General features: G+C 43.8%; 1 protein-coding gene across 2 annotated transcripts in view; it reads right to left on the reverse strand.

Annotated features, from left to right (window-relative positions):
- Positions 1 to 294: 294 nt before the first annotated feature.
- The window catches only part of DENND5A (DENN domain containing 5A), a 118,550-nt gene continuing 98,776 nt past the window's right edge, over positions 295 to 20,068 (reverse strand). For both annotated transcript variants that reach the window (XM_030331138.1, XM_030331139.1), the window contains 11 exons: positions 15,594 to 15,678; positions 12,741 to 12,825; positions 11,934 to 12,062; positions 7,504 to 7,625; positions 6,149 to 6,294; positions 5,458 to 5,576; positions 4,866 to 5,047; positions 4,154 to 4,236; positions 3,543 to 3,666; positions 2,830 to 2,998; positions 295 to 1,329 (listed from right to left, as the gene is read on the reverse strand). In XM_030331138.1, coding sequence (XP_030186998.1) covers positions 1,146 to 1,329; positions 2,830 to 2,998; positions 3,543 to 3,666; positions 4,154 to 4,236; positions 4,866 to 5,047; positions 5,458 to 5,576; positions 6,149 to 6,294; positions 7,504 to 7,625; positions 11,934 to 12,062; positions 12,741 to 12,825; positions 15,594 to 15,678 — 1,428 coding nt within the window. In that variant the 3' untranslated portion in view covers positions 295 to 1,145. The remainder of the gene's footprint in view (positions 1,330 to 2,829; positions 2,999 to 3,542; positions 3,667 to 4,153; positions 4,237 to 4,865; positions 5,048 to 5,457; positions 5,577 to 6,148; positions 6,295 to 7,503; positions 7,626 to 11,933; positions 12,063 to 12,740; positions 12,826 to 15,593; positions 15,679 to 20,068) is intronic.

The raw sequence follows: 20,068 nt of genomic DNA on the forward strand, positions 1-20,068 counted from the left end.
AACCTTTGAAACCTTGGCCAGGTCTTTCCCCCTCTGTGCCTCAGCCTCCTCCTCTGTGGAGTGGGAAAATAACCCTTATTTGCATCCTTCTCAAACAGCCATTTGAGTTGACAACTATGAAAGCTCATGGTGCTGCAGTGGGAAGGACCCAGACCCAGGAGATGCCAGGTCCTGAGGGGCACCCTGGGCAGCTGCGGAGGGAGGAGCTCGCACTGGTCCTCTTACACAGACCAAACCGTAGCCCCCCACCACCCATTGCTCACAAACCCCCATTAAAGTCAGGGATCCATGCAGTTTTGTTTCAGGTGTTTTATTAAGTGGGCCATACTGTAGCTGGTTTCTAGGTTGCAAAACAACATAAATTTAACAATAATAACATAGCCAGTTAGACTGTGACAAGCTTTTTCCTTCTTTAAAAAAAGAAAAAAGAAAAGAAAAAGAAAGACTTAAAACACACAATGGAGGGTTAAATAAATAATAGGAAAAAAAAGAAAAAGAAACCCTGTTAAGACATGCTTATGTTTACTTCTGTGCAGCTGTGTGCCAAGAGGAAGCATGATCTTCTGCATGATGGTGCATCCCGGCATGTCTCTGTTCCAAATAATACTGACAGAAACAGAAAAGATGTGGGACTGACTCATCAGTGCTTACAGAGGCACTACTAAAAATCCCTTTGATTGGAGCTTGGGGCTTCCCACCCAGCACACCTGTGTGTGGCCGGTGAAAGCCAAATATCCGTAACAATGTTAATCTAGAAAACATTAGTTTAAAAACAATGTGGAATGGCCTCATGACCAGCGCAGTGAGGAAGCAGAACTGCCCCGCCCGCGATGCAGGCTCAGTCTGGGGAGGCCGCAGGCTCCCAGCAGCGGCCACGGCGAGGGAGGGCACCAGCTTCAAAATAAGCGGCACCAACCTCGTCTCCCTCTCCCTATCACTCTTTCACATGAAAGTGTGTAAAAAGCAAATCAGCAAATAAACTCTAAAATAGATTATTTATTCCAAAAATCCTCTACTTTTCTTTTTACAGTGAGTGTACATCTCCTCTCCGTCTCCTGCTCAACTCGCTTAAATCCCTTTGGGTAGAAGGGTCAGAGCTGCAGGGTGAGTCTCTCTTGGTCCTACTGCTAGCTGGTGCTGGGAGGTCAGATGTCGATGCCCTTGACAAGGGACGTCTCCAGCGTGATGTTGAACTCCTGCAATGTCTGCAGCACGCGGATCAAGGAATTGACAAGTGTGTGGTCTTTGATGAGCGCCACATCTTCATACATGTGTGCGGTGATGGGACAGTCGGCCAGCAGGGCAATCCAGTGGTGTAGGAGGTGATCTCTGGCAGAGAAGGGTCAGTCCAGATGGGTCAGAAGGGAAGTGGAAGGGAGACAGTTAGTACAAGGCCAAGGAGGAAACTTGCTCCATCACTCCTTGAACAAAGTCTAAAGCTGGAGAAGTGGATAGCTTCCCCAACTCCCTTTCCTTCCCCTAATAGCTCTTGGCAAAGAGGCCTTACATCGCTTTAAAAGGCTCCTATTAGGGACTACTCAGTCCCAGGGACAGCAACCCAATCTGAGCCAAATCAACCCAGTTACCTGCCACAAGGCCCACACCTCCTCTCCTGTCTCCCCCTGCCTCCCTAGACCAGCCCACCACCAACCAGACTCCAGGACCAATCAACACCACCTCCTCCATCTCAACAGCCCATCTGTCCCAGAGCACTACTCCTCCCCAGAGCTATCACCACCAGAATAATCCTAAGAGCTCACATCCACATAGCATTTGGCATGTGCCAGACACTGTTTTAAGAGATTTAACCTTCGTAACAACCCTGTGATATGAGGTAGGTGCTATTAGTGCTATTACTATCCCCACTTTATAGATGAAGAAATTGACAAAGGTTAAGTAGCTTGTCCAAGTTCATATGGCTAGGAAATGGCTGATCTGAGAATATGAACCTAGTGAATCTGGTTCCAGAGTCCGTTTTTAAGTACAACGCCAACTCCCTCTCTTCCCTGGCCCAAATAAACTACTGCCTTAAATTTATTTGGCTTTCACACCCTCAGGTCACCCACTGGAATAGTCCCTAGCAATCTTATCCACTCTGATGCATACCACCCATGGTATCAAATTCATATCATTTCAGTCACCTGTTTAAACAACTCTGTTCTAATATGGAAAGGTTCCCTGTCCCAGCTCCCCAAGGCCCCCATCCTTTCAACTGTTTCCTACAACCGCCCTTCCCAAGTTTACCTGTTATTTCCTAACCCCACACTCTTTGCTTCCTTTAGGGCCTCTCTGCTAGTTCTGTCTGCTTCAAACTCTCTCCCCACTTCTACCTTCCATTAAGGCTCAACTCAAATACCACCTCCTCCCCTCTCTGATCTTTCTCCTCTACAGTTTCAGCATACCTTATGAATGCTCCTTTTGGGACTCTCACAACCTTCTGCCTTATACTGTACTTAATTAGGACAAGTAAGCTTCTAAATGGTAGGGACCATGTTTTATTCAGCTCATTCCCACTGTCTTCCATCAGGCCTGAAACATTTGAATGGTTGTTGGAAGGAATGACTAGATATACTCTACTTCAAATTTCACCAGTGGGATGGTTTTATCATCCCATCAAAATGGGCCTCCACGCAGTTACACACACCCTCACTGCCACCCCTACACATCCCCACACATAGGCTTGGTACATGAAGGAAATTAAGGGTTTCCAAGGTCTCACCTGCTGGGCGGCATCTGGTCATTAGCCGCTCCCACCCCCTGCACCACACTAGGCTCCCAGCACCACCTCCAAGGTGGCGCCGTGCACTCTGGGCCATGAGGCTGCAGTACCTGGCTCCCAAGCACACCAGCATCTGAAACTTGCCGTCCTTGCCAATGTTCCGGGGAGTATTATTGATTGCAGTGACAAATCGGCAGAAGTTCCGGGCCCTTGTATGCCAGTTTTCCTCAGGGACAAGTTCGTTCTGCTCCAAAGTCTCATAATAGGTTTGTGCTTTTTCTGTGAAGAGCAGAAAAGTTTGCCAGTGACAAAGGCTCTCAAAACCAACCCATCCATGACTGCCCTGCAGGCCACTAGCCATGGGCCTCTCCATGTTGATGCTAGGTAACTTAATGTGAATAACATGAACATTTTGACATCATTGGTCACATTTCAAAATGTAAAGTCCCTGTTCTTAGGTTTTAAATTTCTTTATGTGGCCCTTGATAGAAAATGGTCCTTTCTCTACTCTGAAGATAAAAAAGAAAAAAAAAGAAAAAAGAAACCCTTAAGGGAGAAACTTCTTGTATAAAAATTCTTCAAGTGGGTACAACACAGTGTTTGGGCTCCAAATGCTATCAACTGGACTTTTGGACCTACAAGGAGAAAGTGTGAGGACTGAGTAACTTCAAGAAAAGTCAAGGCAAACAAACAACAGATCTAATTTGAGAGTCACCTGGTTGGACTTCTGCCTCTCAGATTCCAGCGTTCAGCACCCACATTATGTTGGTGAGTTCCCATGTCTCTGCATGCTTTCCCACCCTCAGACCCTGGTCCAACTCACCCAAGAAATCCCAAATGAAGACATTTTTGAAGAGCCGGGGGGATTTAAATCCATGTTGGAAAGCCTGTTCCAGGGCCGAGACAAGGCCACATTCTCCACAGAGCAACAGCGTCAGACTGCCTCGCTATGGAAGGAAACAGGAGAGAGTGCCAGGCTTGCCTCAGCCAAACTGCCTTCCCACCACTGCTTCCCCAAACCCATAGCCCACAGCTGGGAGGGCAGCAAAAGATAGGCTGGATCTTGTCTATTTCCCCCAGTACCCGGCACAGTGAATGACACAGAGCAGCTGTCAGTGAATAGCTAATGAACAGATGATGGATCTGGGTCCTCAGAAGTGGGACAAAGTCAGAGTGACCTCCGTTCAGCGAGGCTCAGACAAATCCAGAAGAAGACAGGAACACACACTGTTCATTAGGGGCCCAGGGACTCTGTTGGGTCATCAGTGTATAGTGAAAACAGGGTAACCTAAGGCAGAGGCCCCTGAGGAAACAATCTGCTCAAACTGAGACACACACTCTAGACTCCGCGTTGCCCATAGTACATGGCCCTGGAAAAAGATCATTCTCTCTTATTCAATATAAAGCCCAGGTTTGGAGGGCAGAAAGGCTCACCTCTTTCTCAGGCTTATGGAAGTGCTTCACAATTCCATTGACTGCCTCCCCGATGGACTCCTGGATCTGCCCAGTGTTCAGCTCTGATAAAAATCAAGAAGACATCCCTAACCAATCTCAGAGGCTAATAGTGCTTAGCTGACTGAGCACAGGACTGAGGACATAGGAAGGGCTCATGGGAGAAGCAGGACACTGGGAAGCTGGACCCTGGAAACAGTGGCTCTTGCCTATCCAACTTTGCTAAGCTAGTCCTTCCTAAAATCTTGGGGGGAAAGCAAAAGCTAATACCTTAGAGTTCCGTCTCTAAAAGATACAGGTAAAGTTTATTTCCCATTTTACCCTGGAATCTTTGGCAACCAAAAGAGGTCCACAACTTGGCTGCGAGGCCCAGGAATCATGAAGGACAAGGCCAGAAAGTAGATCCCTCTCCTTTCTAGAATCATAAACAAAATGGTACAGAGGACCAGGGCAGGCTGTATGAACTCTCCCTTCTCCTTCCAGACTTCTAAGGAGTGTGACACCCCCTCAGCCTGACACATACACACTGATTCTTGAGAGGAAGGTGACAAATGCCTAAGGCTACTTTGCTAGAACAGCTGGTTCCTGAGGCAGCTGCCTAGGCTGGGATCTGGACACCCATATCAGGGCTTCCAGAAATGTGCCCACATCCCCCACCTGGGTAGCACAAGGGCCCAGCCCTCCTCCCACTTACTGGGCTTGTTGTTGGGTGAGATGGTAACGAGCCTCCGGATGACACTAGGGGACTGCTGCAGGGGCGGGGTCCGGCACGGTCTCTCATCCACCTCAGGCTGGGACGTGAGCAGCTCCCCAACTAGGACCCGCTCCAGGCTCCCGTCGTCTATGCCCTTTCCCAACCACCGGCCACATGGGAACCTAAAGGTCAGGCAATGGCCTGTCAGAGTTGCCAGTTCCTCCAGTGTCCCTTCTCCTTGCTGCTCAGCAAAAGCCATCAAAAAGCCAAACCTTGGAGACAGGCTCTGAAACCAGGCTAGGGATCCCTCAAGACCCTGCCCATTCATCCCACTGTGCATCATCGAGAAGCCACCTGAATGATGGGTGGCCTGGAACCTGTGTACAGCAACATCATATATCTTTGCTTGGAAATCTCTCCTAATTCTTTTCAGGCACATAAGACAGGGCCAAACAGGAAGTTCCCTCAGTCCACCACAACCTAAAGAGTCTTCTTGAGAACTCCACATACCCACAGATCAAACACAGCCCCTGGCACCTGGCAGTACACCTTGCCCCACTATCTTAGATATCTTAGCCGAGGGAACACTTACTTGTAGGTATGTCCTGTGATCTCATTCCTGACCATCACATATTCCACCAACCATTTGGCATACAGTCCAGAGTTGTCATGGCCTATCTGTACCGTAGTGAGCTTCCCTAAGTTCTGGCACTGTGAAAGAACAGTCAGATAAAGAAGGCGCGTAGGTCAAGAAAATAAGAGAAAAGAAAGGCATTGCTCAGAGGCACAGATCTGACTGGTTGCCTGCAATCTGGCCCCTCAGCATCTGCAGAGGAAGACCTCATGGCTCCACCTACCACTAAGGCTGGTAGTACAGCACTGTCTCATGAGGGGGAAATGACTGAGAAAGAAGGTGCTACTACCTAGAGGAAGAATAGGGCCTAAGAGCAGAAGCAGTCTGAGATTCAGAGCTGTCTGTGACACAGGCTCAGCAACTGAAAGAATTCTTGGGGATTTCTCAATACACCGTGGGCAGGGAGACACGCAAGTCCAGATGAGTAAGTGCCTTCCAGCCAGAGACCACTTAGACAGGGTGGGCTCCCTCGTTCTTGGGCCAATCCTTGACTCCGGCCTCTGATCATCTCAGGACAGGTCAACTGTGTTGATGCATAATACTATAAGGGCAAGACCACCATAAAACCCTGCAGAAAACTTCTGTAGGCAGCTGTTACAAACTCAGATCCCCACTGAGCCTAGGGTTGTGGTCCCTGGATAACACATACCTCAAAAGTCATCTCTAACACGTTCCTGGGAATCTGCAGGATCTGTGTTTCACCCAGTTCTCCAGAGATGCAGATCCATGGGTTGGCGGTGAACATGGAGCCCCCCAGCTTCTTGCTCGGTACAATCAGGATATGGTACGGGATCACTGTTTTGGGGAAGCCACAAAGGCATTGAGAAGGATCAGGAATCCCTCCCATACCTGAAAGGGTCCTGACCTGTCCAGGTGTGCTGGCATGACTGTGGCCCCTATTGTACTGGCCCCAGCGGAGCTGGGAGCAGCAGGTCCCAGGACCTAATCTCTGGCTGGCTTAGAATATTAGCCAATCCTACCCTCAGTCTCACTCCTCTTAGGGTTACTACCCGAACATCAAAGATCCAAACCCATCTTCAGGCCCAGAGCTAAGTGAACTTGTTCCCTAAATAGTATCACCAACTCCATGTTGTATTGAATTGCTTTGGAGAGCACTTTTTAGTCTATAACCTCATAAACTCTAATAACAATCTCCAGAGAGGCCATACTGGTCTTACAATGCCTTTCTGAGGTACCGAGAGGGAAATCGTTCCCCTGAATCTCCTAAGCTCCAGTACAGTGCTGTTTCTCCTGTAGCCTATAAACCCTCATCTCTGAGAGGGAGGATGGGTGTCATGTAGAAACAAGATTCCACACTGCTGAAGCTGCTGAGTCACTGGCCACACAATGAGCCATGGGGCAAATTCAGAGACTACCCCCTACCGAACAGGGCATCCTGGCACCAAAGAAAGGTAAGGCTTCAAGGCCCTTCCTTAGACCATACTGAACCCTCTTCCCCACTCTGTAAACAGAGACTTAGGCCCACAGCAGAGATCGACTCTGCTCACAGAAATATAATGAGTTAGGACACAGCAAGGCCTGGACCCAAATCTCCCACCACAACATAGATTTTTTTCTGCTACTTCAGGAAGAGTTGTCTTTCCCTGTGGGCTGGTCTGAAACCCAGGATGCTGAATGATTCCCTCAGCTCAAAACAAAAGGGAGATTTCTTTACAGGTGTACAAACAGGGCAGTGAACTTCACCAACCGCCCGACTCCACTCCACCTTCATTGCTTTAGGTCCCCAGAGCAGTACTAGGACAACAGTAACAACACAATGGCCAAAAAGATTGAACTTCCCAGTTAAGAACAAGAATAAGAAGCTTTGGAGAAAAAACAACCTCCAAGGAGGGCTAATGCACCTCTCTGCCACAGAAGCAAAAGGCAAGTAGAAAGTGCAAGTGGCAATCTTCTTTCTTTAAAAAGGGGACAGTGAGTTAGCCTCCAACAAGCTCATGAAGATTGGCATTGAGAAGGCTAGTTGGGGAACACAGGGCTACTCACGGATAGTTGTGAAGACATTGGTGAAGCAAAAGTAATCAACGGCATTGAAAGAGAGGAGGTGATAGAGGAACTGCTCCTTCTCGTCGTCACAGCGCAGGAAGGCATAGCGCTTGTACAACTTTCTGTCGGAGAGGAGGCAATACATCAGTCCCCCAGCCAAAAGGAGGGGAAAGAGACTAGAATTACTCAGTTCTGGAAGGAGACAGCTAAGGGAAGAGTAAGATGTCAAGCTTCAAGTTCCTTAGAGCCACCTAAAAAATGGAACAAAGCCGGCTTCTCCATTGAAATGAGGGCTAGAGGGAAAGTGGCTGAAACTACAGCAGGAACAATAAAAACCAAACTCTACCTGTGTCTAAGGGTTGATGCTACTATAATGTGGTGTCAGAGGTCATGGGACCTCCTTTCCTAAACTGGAGGCTGGAACTATCACCCCTCAGGGATGACACAGGCCTTCTCAGGCTTCTAGCTAAGGCATCACTAGCTAGTGTGTGCTGTGGGAATAGCAATGGCAGAAGGTCTGTGACTGCCATTCATTACCAGAGCCAGCCTCACACCCTCAGCAGACCTAAGACCCCTGAGTCAGAACACTGTTCTGAATGTGAATGTAAGCACAGGACAGTTTCAGAGTTAATAAAGGGAATGGCCCAGGTCACAGGCAAGGAAGAGCTGCACACATCATGTCCTTCCCCTCTTTTCAAATTTTCTCCTATCCCCATCCCCAACCTCACTTATTTATCAAAGGCCAACTCCTTTGCCTGACATTGTAGACACTTTGCAACAGTAATGATACCTTCCCCAAATAGAGGGGACATAAATAGCCATGTGCACAGGCCTTCAGCACAGAGAAACACACAGAGAATCCAAGAAGGTAACCATCTTGGCTGCCAAGACTGCAATCACCATGGCCAAAGAGGTAGAGATTTAGTAAACCTGTGAGGTTCTATTTATAAGGCACACCCAAGAGATTAATTCACCAGCCAGGGCCTACTATATGCAGGTGCTGGAGAGAGAAACACCTATCCTCAAATACAGTCCAGGTGAATAAATTAGGTAAAGGCCATGGTATAACACTGCCCATAATGAGGTGCAAATGAAAGGCTCTCTCTGGGAATTTAAAGAGCAATAAGCTTCAGTGGTCCTAGAAAAGGAAAGGCCTAAAGGACAGCATGAATTTAGACAGGAGTTGCAGAAGAAAGAGGACGGGGTGTGAAAACCAGTTTGGCTGGAGTTGAGGACCCAGGGAGGTGATCAGTTAGCAATGAGGCTGAAAGGTTAGGCCACAGTCAAATGAAGAAAGACTCTAAATAGTCAGGCTAAAGAGTTTGCAACTTGCCCTACAAGTAGTCAGTTTTGGCAATTTACCTTAGAAGTAGAAAGCCACAACCAATTTCAGATAATTTCATTTTAGTGTAGCTGAGGGGTGAAAGGGCATACGAGTAAAACTAAGACAGCAGCACCAGATAAGAAAACAGGTGGAGGCAGAAGTTAAGGACCTGAAATGTGCATGTGGAAGGTAAAGCAAAGCAAGGAGTCAAACTAGACCCCAAATTTCAAAGCAGATTCAGAGAGAAGAGTGGTGACATTAACAAAAAAAATTTGAAAGGTGGTTATGGTGAAGACTCTGTGGAACTTGGTTTTGTTCTCTCTGAGCTAAAGGTAAGATATCTGAATGGAAATAAATGCAGGACTGGAGCTCAGAAGAAAAGTCAAAGCCTGAGCTTCAGATGTGGAAGTCACCAGATAGGTAACAGAAGTCATGAGAATAGGTGAGATCACTAAGTGAGAGAAAAAGTGTGAAAAGAATGTGTGTGCATGCAGAGAACTGAGGAATGTGGAAGCCAACACCCTGGAAAGAGTAGGGGGAGAAAAAGAACAGGATGGTATAAGGTCACGGCAGTCATGCAAAGTGAGTGTCAAGGTAGAGCAGCTACCACACAGCATCACTGTAGGGAGGTCAAGGAGAAACCACATGAGCTCACTGTACAGGAGCTAACTTTTCCCCCTAAACTATACAGCTCCCTTATCCTGCCTCAACCTTACCCCCTTCTCCAAGCTGCCAACAGTGTTGGAGGGTACCTGGAAATCACAGAGTCAGGACCATTCTATCAAGATACACTCTCCAAGGCTACCTCCTCCTGTCTATGCAGTTATGCACACATTTTATGTGCCCAATTTAATACCTTCTAGGTGCTAGGCAGCATGCTCATTCATGCCCTCAATGAAAGCAAACTGTAATAAGCAGCAAGCAACTAGATAATAATACAGCCCATCAGTGGTGAAGCAGGTTTGAACAAATACTGTGACAAATGCTATGGGTGCCTGGAGGAAGAAGAGACCAAGTCTCTGGAGCATCTAGGCAAACTCTGGCAAAGAAAACTGACCAGGCCCTGAAAGGACTAAAGACATCCTGAGAAGGGTGAGTGGTATGATGTGGCTAAAACTTTAAGTCGACTGAAGAGAAAGATAAGAGAGAACAGGATAGGGAGAAGGAGTAAGCAGGTTTTGATGAAAGGCCCCTTTTTTCTCCCCATACCCCATCCAAAATACAATCTGTGGCAGCAAAACTCATTTTCCATTCACTGGAGCAGCACTGGGGCCAGGATATCAGATGGAAAGTTTCTAGGACTGAGTAACTTCTGAGCTTATTTCCTCTAATAGGGCTATGGTTTAAAGAAACCAAAATTTAAAAAAGAAAGAAAGAAAAAGAAGAGAAGAGAAGAGAAGAGAAGAGAAAAAGAGAAAAAGAGAAAAAGAGAAAAGAAGAGAAAAGAAGAGAAAAAGAAAGAAAAATTAGCCTCCTGACCAAGGTCTGTGCCTTATTTGCTATTGCCTAGGCCTTTAAGATCAAACATACCCTAGACCTATACACTGCCCCAGACTTCACAAAGTTCTTATGCTTGACCCCCTTTCAGATGCTTCTCTGTCCTCCTGATGACGACGCCCACACTGGCCAGCAGGAAAGACTTGCTGCCCTGTCCTGCTACACTGATTTTTTTTCTTTTTTTTTAACCACGCACAATTGTCCCCAGAAGGTGGAATTCAAACACGTCCATTCCAAATTCCACACTTACATGTTCACTTGTTCTCTTTTAGTTGTTCTCCCAATCTCCAAATTTTATTCCTAAGCCCTTATGTATCTATAGGCAATCAAATCTAAGTGCTTTAATGGGGCGCCTGGGTGGCTCAGTCAGTTAAGTGTCTGACTTCATCTCAGGTCATGATCCCATCGTTCTTGAGTTCAAGCCCCTGCATCAGGCACTATGCTGACAGCTCAGATCCAGGAGCCTGCTTTGGATTCTGTGTCTCCCCTCTCTCTCTGCCCTTCTTCTGCTTGTGTTCTGTCTCCTTCTCTCTCAAAAATAAACATTAAAAAAAATTTTTTTTAATTTTTAAGTTCTGTAAGAATTGCTGTTTTAAAACCTCTCAAGGTAAGCACTCTAACCTATCAAAGTTTTAAACCTAATTCTTGCTTGGTATTTATACACAATAAACAATCTAAAAAATTTTATTTTCACTTTGAATAAAAATAGATTCTGCAGGTTTAATCAACTGGCTACACTAAATTTCACCAAGGTCCACTCCTCTGCTTTATCATCCTTGGAGAAGTCAATAATAAAGGACACCATGAAAAGATGTCTACGGAAATGTTAAACAAAAGTGCCCAACAGGTTTGCCAATGAAGAAAGAGCCAAACATAGAAAAAGGTAGAGAGGTGGTAGTCCAAGAGGCAGAGAAGGACAGCCCTCCTTCCTGCTCCTCCCCTGGTAACTAGGGTACAGAAAGTATACAAGGAATATCAAATCCAGAGAAGGGAACTGTAGGCTAATGGCCCCTGCGAGTGTGAGTGTGATGGAATCTCTCCCCTTCCTCTTTCTAGGTGGAAAGCGTGGAGAGAGAGGGCCTAGGAAGGTTAACTGAAAGCCCTTTTGAGCTCTAGGGAGACTCAAACAGGGTGGAAAGAGAAAGAGTAAGGACTTGGGCTGGCCCTGAGCTCAGGAGAGAACAAAACAGATAAGGGGAGCTCTTAGAAGTTTTCTTTTCATTCTCTAATCCTTTCCTCCCTAGGACAGGAAAGAGACCAAAAAATGCCCTGTGCCTAAGAGGTATACAAATCACCTGGGTGCAGTAAGGAGAAGGGAGCCCCAAAACTCTCAAGTACCCAATAAGGACCCCATCCTTCTCATTATCTCTTTAAGAAAGCTATTTGGGGACATGCAGATTTAAAAAGGTAGGAAGAACAAACATAGAATTTTTCCTCTATAGATAAAGAGGGAGAAGAGGAAAAGCTACAAAACCTTCATATGCAATTTGAGTTCAGCTGAATACAACACAAATGATGTAGTGAATATTCTCCCTTCCCACACAAGAGTGTCCAATCTCTCCCCACCATTCCTGGGAGCCTGGTTCTAATCTAGGTGGAATGGCCTTACTTGGTGAGCTCATGGTCTGAGAGAAGCTGCTTCAGGTGTCTGGAAAGTAACTTTTTTTCCATTGACAATCGCACCCACGCTCTAGCCTTTCCCACATCAGTCTTGATTTCCCCGATGTTCTGGATGTGCCTGAAGGGAGAATAGAAAAAAGGAGGTGGGGAGTGGGGTAGAAAATGAACTGACTAATACCTCCCCTGTAAAGTCAAGGAAGCCTGGTGAGAGCCCATCTCTCTTGTTCTCTAAATCCTCAGCTTCCATGTAGCTTTGCAGATAGGCTCACTACAATTTGGGGGGCTGAGGGGGAATAACACAGTTCTCAAAAAGCCAAGCTAACCCTGGAACCCTAAGGTCTTGTGATAACTCTGGTATAATTCGCCAAAACTGTCAGGAAACCCAATTGCTTGTATAGCTCTACAACAGCATCATGAAGCACAAGACCAATAAGGAGGGCTTCCTGGTTAACAGAGAGGCTATAGAAGCCCAAGTCACTGAGACCCTGCTATTTAAAGTAGACACCTGGGGTGCCCGGATGGCTCAGTCCAACTCCAGCTCAGGTCATGATCTCATCGTTCATGAGTTTGAGCCCCACATCGGGCTCTGTGCTGACAGCTCAGAGCCTGGAGCCTGTTTTGGATTCTGTGTCTCCCTCTCTCTGTATTCTACCCCCACTCACACTCGGTCTCTCCCTCTCTCAAAAGTAAATAAAGATTTAAAAAAATTTTTTTAATTAAAAAAAGTAAAGTAGACACCTAAGGAGTAACTGAAAACAGGCTTTTAGTGGCTTATTATATATGAACCCAGACTGACCTCATATCCTGAATGAGGGAGACTCGCAGGGGAGACATGACTGAGCTGGCATCAGACTTCCTCCGTTCTGAATCAAGAAGTATTCCTAGAACAAAAAAGTTGTTCATGTCTCAAGAGACAGGATTATCCAAAGAGCTGATTACCCAAATTTGTACAGGAAATGGTTACTTTGGTAACACTTAGCATTTCATGAATATTTATTAAGTACCTACTAGGTATCAGATGTTATACTCTTACCCGTATTATCTCATTTAACCCTCTAATGTTAGATAGCCAAGGAAAGTATCACAGAGAAGGGAACTGATTCAGAGAACACTGCTTTGCCTCAGTCACCAAGTGGTGAAATCAGGACTGGAGGGAACACAGATCTTCTAGCTCCTAATCCAGCATGTTCTCATCACTAACCTATGGAAGCACTATTTCCATTTGGAGCTACTACTCATGTACTTGGTCTTGCCTCAAAATGGGCTACAAAAGAGCCAAGCAAATGCGTAAAGAACATGTTTCAGAATGCTTAGGATCTCTAGACACAAGCATACCTCATTCTATTATGCTTTGCTTTATTGTGCTTCACAGATACTGTGTTTTTTGCAAATTGAAGGTCTGTGGCAACGCTGTGTCAAGCAAGTCTACTGGCACCATTTTTATTATCATTATTGTTATTTAATGTTTTTATTTATTTTTAAAAGAGAAAGGGAGAGAGCGGGGGAGGGGCAGGAAGAGATGGGGACAGAGGATCCTAAGCGGGCTCTGTGCTGACAGCAGAGTACCTGAAGTGGGGCTCAAACTTGTGAACCATGAGATCATGACCTGAGCCAAAGTCGGGTGCTTAACCGACTGAGCCACCCAGGCACCCCTATTATTATTATTTTAGAGAGAGAGAGAGCACATGAGTGGGAAAGAGGGGCAGAGGGAGAGAGAGAATCCCAAGTAGGCTCCATGCTTAGTGCAGAGCCCGACACAGGGCTCAATCCCACAACCCTGGGATCATGACCTGAGCCAAAATCAAGAGACTCAAGACACTCAACCAACTGAGCCACCCAGGTGCCCTGGCACCATTTTTCTAACAGCATTTGCTCACTTCATGTCTTTGTGTCACACTCTGGTAATTCTCACAATATGTCAAAATTTTTCATTGTCATTATATTTGTTATGGTGATCTGTGATCCATGACTATGACTTGCTGATAGCTCCAACGGATGGTTAGCATTGTTTTTAGCTATATTTTTAAATCAAGGTATATACATTTTTTAGACATAATGTTATTGCACACTTAACAGACTTCAGTGTAGCATTAATATAACTTTTATATGCAATGGGAAACCAAATAATTCACCTGACTCACTTCCTTATAATATTCAGTTTTTTTTGTGGTAGTCTAGAACCAAACCCACGATATTTCTGAGGTATGCTTGTATATTTATATCCATATGTCTGGTCCAATACATAAAACATAGTATCTTCATCATTTAACTGTTGAGAATTTTTGGCTATATAGTCTATCCCTCAGCAGTAACTTCTATAGCCTTCCTGAGAAGAATTTTTGTTCCAATATCCAGAGAATAGATGAAAGAACTCCTCATCAAGCTGCTTAGGAAGCTCTTGTACCTGGTTTCCAGCCAACTAGTCTCCCCACTTTCAGTGCTAGCTGAAGTCAATTAGCTCAAGAGGAAAGAAACCACGGAATTCATGCCTATCTCTTTACTTCCATTTGAACTGATCTTTACCATTAGGATAAGAACACCCAAGAAAAGTAAACAAACTTCCTGGCAGAGAGAAGAAAATGAAGGATGATGCAAAGGGGAGATGCTGCTAAGAAGTAAAGGAAGGAGGAGTATTGTCTTGGAAGGGGCACTACAGAATGAACACCAGACCAGGAGACAAGAGGCCTGGCTCCTAATCTGGCCTCTTCCATGAATGCCCTGTGTGATCCTGAAAAAATTCAATTCCTCCTGGATCCTGGTTTCCTCCTCTTGTAAAATAAAGGGGCTGGACTAGATAATCTCTGGGGTCCCTGCCAACTCTAATATTTTTATTAAATTAGAAATGGAAAAAGAAGTGTTTAAGGGATCATTCACATCAGGCCTTGACTCTGAGGAACTCCAAGGTAGAACACATTGACAAACAGGCTCTCTTAACTGATAGATCATCTCAATGCCCATTCCAGAGAAATAAAACAAAAACCTATGAAGACAACCTATTCCAAACACAGGACACCAGTAACACACAAATTCACTGAAAACCTAAATTCATTTAAACACTGGCCTTGGGCGCCTGGGTGGCTCAGTCGGTTAAGCGGCCGACTTCGGCTCAGGTCATGATCTCGCAGTCTGTGAGTTCTAGCCCCGCGTCGGGCTCTGTGCTGACAGCTCAGAGCCTGAAGCCTGCTTCAGATTCTGTGTCTCCCTCTCTCTGACCCTCCCCTGTTCATGCTCTGTCTCTCCCTGTCTCAAAAATAAATAAACGTTAAAAAAGAAAATTTATAAACACTGGCCTTTTGCTAATATAAGTCACCTATTTCACTCATCAAAAGGGTATAGAGACAGGGACGCCTGGCTGGCTCAGTCAGTAGAGCATGCGACTCTCGATCTTAGGGTCATGAGTTTAAGCATCATGTTGGGTGTAGAATTTACTCAAAAAAAAAAAAAAGTATAGAAACACATCATGAAAGCAAACCCCATTGCTTTGGCACACTCTGTGGTCAGAGAGCCAAGTAGCTTAATATTTAAAAAAGAAAACATTCCAGACAAAGGCTTCATTGACCTGGAATAGTCTACCGCAGATAATCACTCCAGTGGGAGATGGGAAAATGGATGAAGGGGGCTCTCCCCAATGCTACAGAGACCAACTTACCTGAGGTACTGAGGCTTCCTGATGTGAGTTTTCTCTGCCGGTTTTCCTGATAATGTAACAGGTGGGACCACAAGGCTGATTTCCCCTGGAACCAACACAAGGGAGAAGAAACTCCTGTCAGTTAAAAAAATTTTTCTCTAATATTTATTTATTTTTAAGAGAGAAAGAGAGAGAAAGACAGAGAGCACATGAGCGGGCGAGGGGCAAAGAGAGGGAGACATAGAATCCAAAGCAGGCTCCAGGCTCTGAGCTCTCAGCACAGAGCCCAACGTGGGGCTCGAACCCATGAACCGTGAGACCATGACCCGAACGAAGTTGGTTGCTGAACCGACTGAGCCACCCAGGTGCCCCGAAACTCCTGTCAGTTTAGATTTCAGAGACCAAGGCATCCATCCAGTGAACAGAGTCATAGATAAAACATATAGATATGGGCTTTTAGTAAAAAATATCGTACTATGTCTTATCTTGATGTACACCTAGTGCAACATATACAAATATATCCCCCTACTAAAATGCAGAGGAAATATAAAGAAGAATGGAAGGGAGAAAAGAGAAGTGGCCCACCACTTGAAACAGGAAGGAGGACATGGCCACATAGAATCTGTGAATGGGCCAGTTTATAAGAAAGAAAAAAGCAAATAACCTATCAACTTCTGAGTTGGTTAAAGGCCAGCTTGGGTAGAGCATGATGGTTTTTGTACATAGGAGCTAATACCCAGTCTATAAGATTCCATGACAACTCCTGAGTTTCCTTAAATATTTAAAGGCATTATTGTCTTTAGTGTAGGCTGAGGAGAAGCTGTCATGAAGATTTACTCTTGAAGGTAAAGTTGAAGAAGGCTGCAGGTACTTAACTATAGTCAGTGTAACAGAACCTTAGCATTTGGAAATGTAAGAGTTGCAGTTTAAACTAAGACATGTAGCAATTTGTCATTTTACCAAGGCACAGATTAGATTAGCATTTGCAAGCCTGATGTGAGGGAGCAATTTGCCTAGGTGGTGAGTGAGCCCAGCTGGCCATCCAGTAACTGTTTTGTCTTTTTCTAGCCATCCTGCAGTACACAGTGACCCTTGTATGTGACTTAAAGAAAAAACTTTATATCAGATTCATGGTAAATATTTCTATATAGCTGACATAATATAAATGTAGTATTATGTTTTAGTAGTAGGATTTATTATAATAATTTTATAAATGACTTTAGTTCTGTATTTTAAAGAATAGTAATAATAATAGAAGTTACCATGTCTTGAGGCTTGCTATAAACTAAGTACTACATTAAATGTTCAAAATATATTTTATTCAATGCTCTCAACAATACTACAAGATACGTAGCTCTATCCTCATTTTCTTTAGACAAGGTCAAATTGGGGATCAAAGATTAAGTAACATGTAAAAGATCACAGAGCTAGTAAGCAGAGTGTTGGGATTCAAGCTTCAATCTATCTAATATCAGAACCACTGCTATCAATAATGATGCTATACAGACTGTCTAAAAGAGATTTAACTTTTGAAGTTATACTTTCTGAAGAAAGTTTTATGCTCTCAAATGAATGCGAAGATTTTAAGGTCTCAAGATTTGTCCCTTGAGAATACTGAGTATTTATTTTGTTTCCATCCACCAACTTGATCTATCTTAGGAGAAAAAAGCAAGCATCTGAATGGAAGAAAAACCCTCATCTATAAATCAGCAAGTTGTTGACATAAACTTGCTGTATGTTTGGATATCCTACAAGATTTAACCAGCTTTAAAAAAAAGAAAAGAAAAAAGATTTAGACAGCTTAAAACAAAACCGAATAATCATCATGGCATTTTTTTAAAAAACACAAGTTAAAACTAGAAACGACTATTTTTTTATTCATCAAAAAAACAAATATTTGGGGAAAAAATAATGTTTAACAACATCAGTGAGACTTACAACCCCTATACACTAACTGGTATATTAATACAATAAATATGAAAGACAATGCAAGAGCTTAAAATACTCACACTCTTTGATTTAATAATTCAACTTCTAGAAATCCATCCACTTATCCACCAAAACCATTAAAGTAGGCTCCTGAAAGGGACTTCGGCTTGTCACTTGTATCTCAGAATCTAGGAAGACCAGGAAGGCAGCCTCCCTTAACAGAATTGTGTGAATGTGACACACACTAAATATAGCTGGTCACCAGAGAGGCAATGATACTGAAGAGCCAAAGGCTAGAGCAACACCAGGCTGCCATGCCAGGAGGATGCCCTGGCTCACAGTGATTTTACTCATGAGGAGGGAGAGCAAAGGCAGGAGTGAGAGAGCAGCAGCTGGGCTGACGGGTCTTTCTAGTTCAGGAGACATGGATTATTCTTTTTCCTCTTTTGAAGAGGTTGATTGAGACTGCAAGGTTCAATTTAGCCTAACCACCCATTTGGGGTAGTTATATAGAGATAGCAAGATCTAAGTAGCACCAGATTCTCCAGGGATGTCATATATATGGAAGGTAGGAAACAACCCCTTCTCACTTACCCCAAGGGCAGCAGTTACAAAACCAGTATGAAAAACCAAACCTCACCTCTTATTGTCAGAAGAATATACTAGAGAAGGATACACATCTCCTTGAAAAATGTCACTGAAAGCCAAAGAGAGCTGTGAAGATAACAGAGCTTAAGAGGACTTGCTGAAGGCAGCCCTGCATGTAGACAGTTGTATGGCTAATAACAAAATTTAGAAAGCTAGCAGCAAAACCTGCTGTTTGGATTCTCTCTACTTTCTAAGTAGATAAAATAGGTAATTGATCAGTAAGATGCCCTCAGAAGGGGGCAGTAAAATCACCTTCTGAGAGTAAATTTGGTCACTGCATGATCATGCATAATCTGCATGATGGAGACCAGGTAACCAGGTTATAGCTTTTGGATTAGGACATAACCAAAGAATGTCTCAGCAGGAGAGAAGAGCTCTACACACAAGCTAGCAAAGTAGAGGCCTAAGGAGGACATGCTGTAGAAACCCAACATAGATAGTCTTGGTCAATCCTCAGCTGAACATCCATGTGTCTTTGAGGGTATAAATGACCTGCCAAAAAAGCACATACCCTTGCTTCCCTCTGGTGACGCTGTTAGTGCTTTACTTCTAGCACTCCAAATGCAGACTTCAGAACAAAATGGGACCTCAACTGAAAAGTCCCCATTATTTTGAACTAGTTTCTCACTAAACAAGTAGCCCCTATCCATCCAAACTGAGAAGGGAATCAAATTGGCTCCAAAAGATATTCCTTATACTATGGGAATTTTTGCAGAATATGGCTACAAAGCCTCAGAGGACAGGTTTAGAACATGGTATGGTATTAGTTCTTAAACTGCAGAAGTCTCACTAATGCTCTAGAAATTTTTATGGCAAATATTAAAAAGTTTTGGTGGCATATGTTTTACCAAAAAGCTGAAGAGCTCAACTATAGTGCCAGGCTCGCTCAACTTCAAGGAAATTGATAAAATGATTATTTATATTCTATTCATTTGTTATAAAGAAAAGTAAAGAAACAAATTCTTCATGTAGAACCTAGCATAATAGCTTTCATATGTTATATACCTACCACACGCCAGGTTATTTGTATTATATCTAATTATCATAACCCTCAAAGGTAGACTTGATTAACTCTGTAGTATTGATAAAAAAAAAATGAAACTCAAAAATCACAAGTTACTGGAAGTCATCCAGTAGAGCTAAGATTCAAAAATCCCAGGCCTCCTGACTCCAAAGCCCATGGTGTTGCTATTATACTACAGGAATCTCAAAATTTTAGGAATTTGGTGATGCACAATTTTTAGCATTTAAAAAATTTTATAATCACATTATTGTTTATAATATTAAAAAATCAGAAATAATCTAAATGACCGGTAATAAAGGATTGATTCAAATATGGAAAATGTATACAGTGGATACAGTAACTAAAACTGAGATCTGAGAAGAGTAATGACCATAAACATTTACAAAGCACCTCCCACATTCCAGGCTCTGAGTTCAGTGCTTCACATGAACTATCTTAAATCCTCACAAGAATCCTATGGAGGTGGGTACTTTAAAAATTCCATCATATATAGGAAGAAACAGAAGCCTGGAAAAGCTACATATCTTGATCAGTCTTATAAAGTTATTAACTGGGAATCAAACCCATGTCTATCTGAGTCCTAGTTTGAACTCTTAAACATTACAGTATCACCTAAAAATTAGATAAGGACACAGAAAAAATATTCTGAGGTTAAAAAAAGAAAAAGCAAGTTACAAAACATTATGTACAGTATGATCCCATCTAGATTTTTGTAAAAACAGTTTTACTGAGATATAATTCACGTTACCGTAAAATTCACACGTATAAAGTTATACAATTTTCTGTAAAAAAAAAAAAATCCAGTTTTTAGTACATTCACAGAGTTGTGCAACCATCACCACTACCTAATTTTAGAACATTGTCATCACCCAAAAAGAATTATCAGTCACTCCCT

This window comes from Lynx canadensis, chromosome D1 (assembly GCF_007474595.2).
Source record: "Lynx canadensis isolate LIC74 chromosome D1, mLynCan4.pri.v2, whole genome shotgun sequence".
In the NCBI taxonomy this organism is placed as follows: Eukaryota; Metazoa; Chordata; class Mammalia; order Carnivora; family Felidae; genus Lynx; species Lynx canadensis.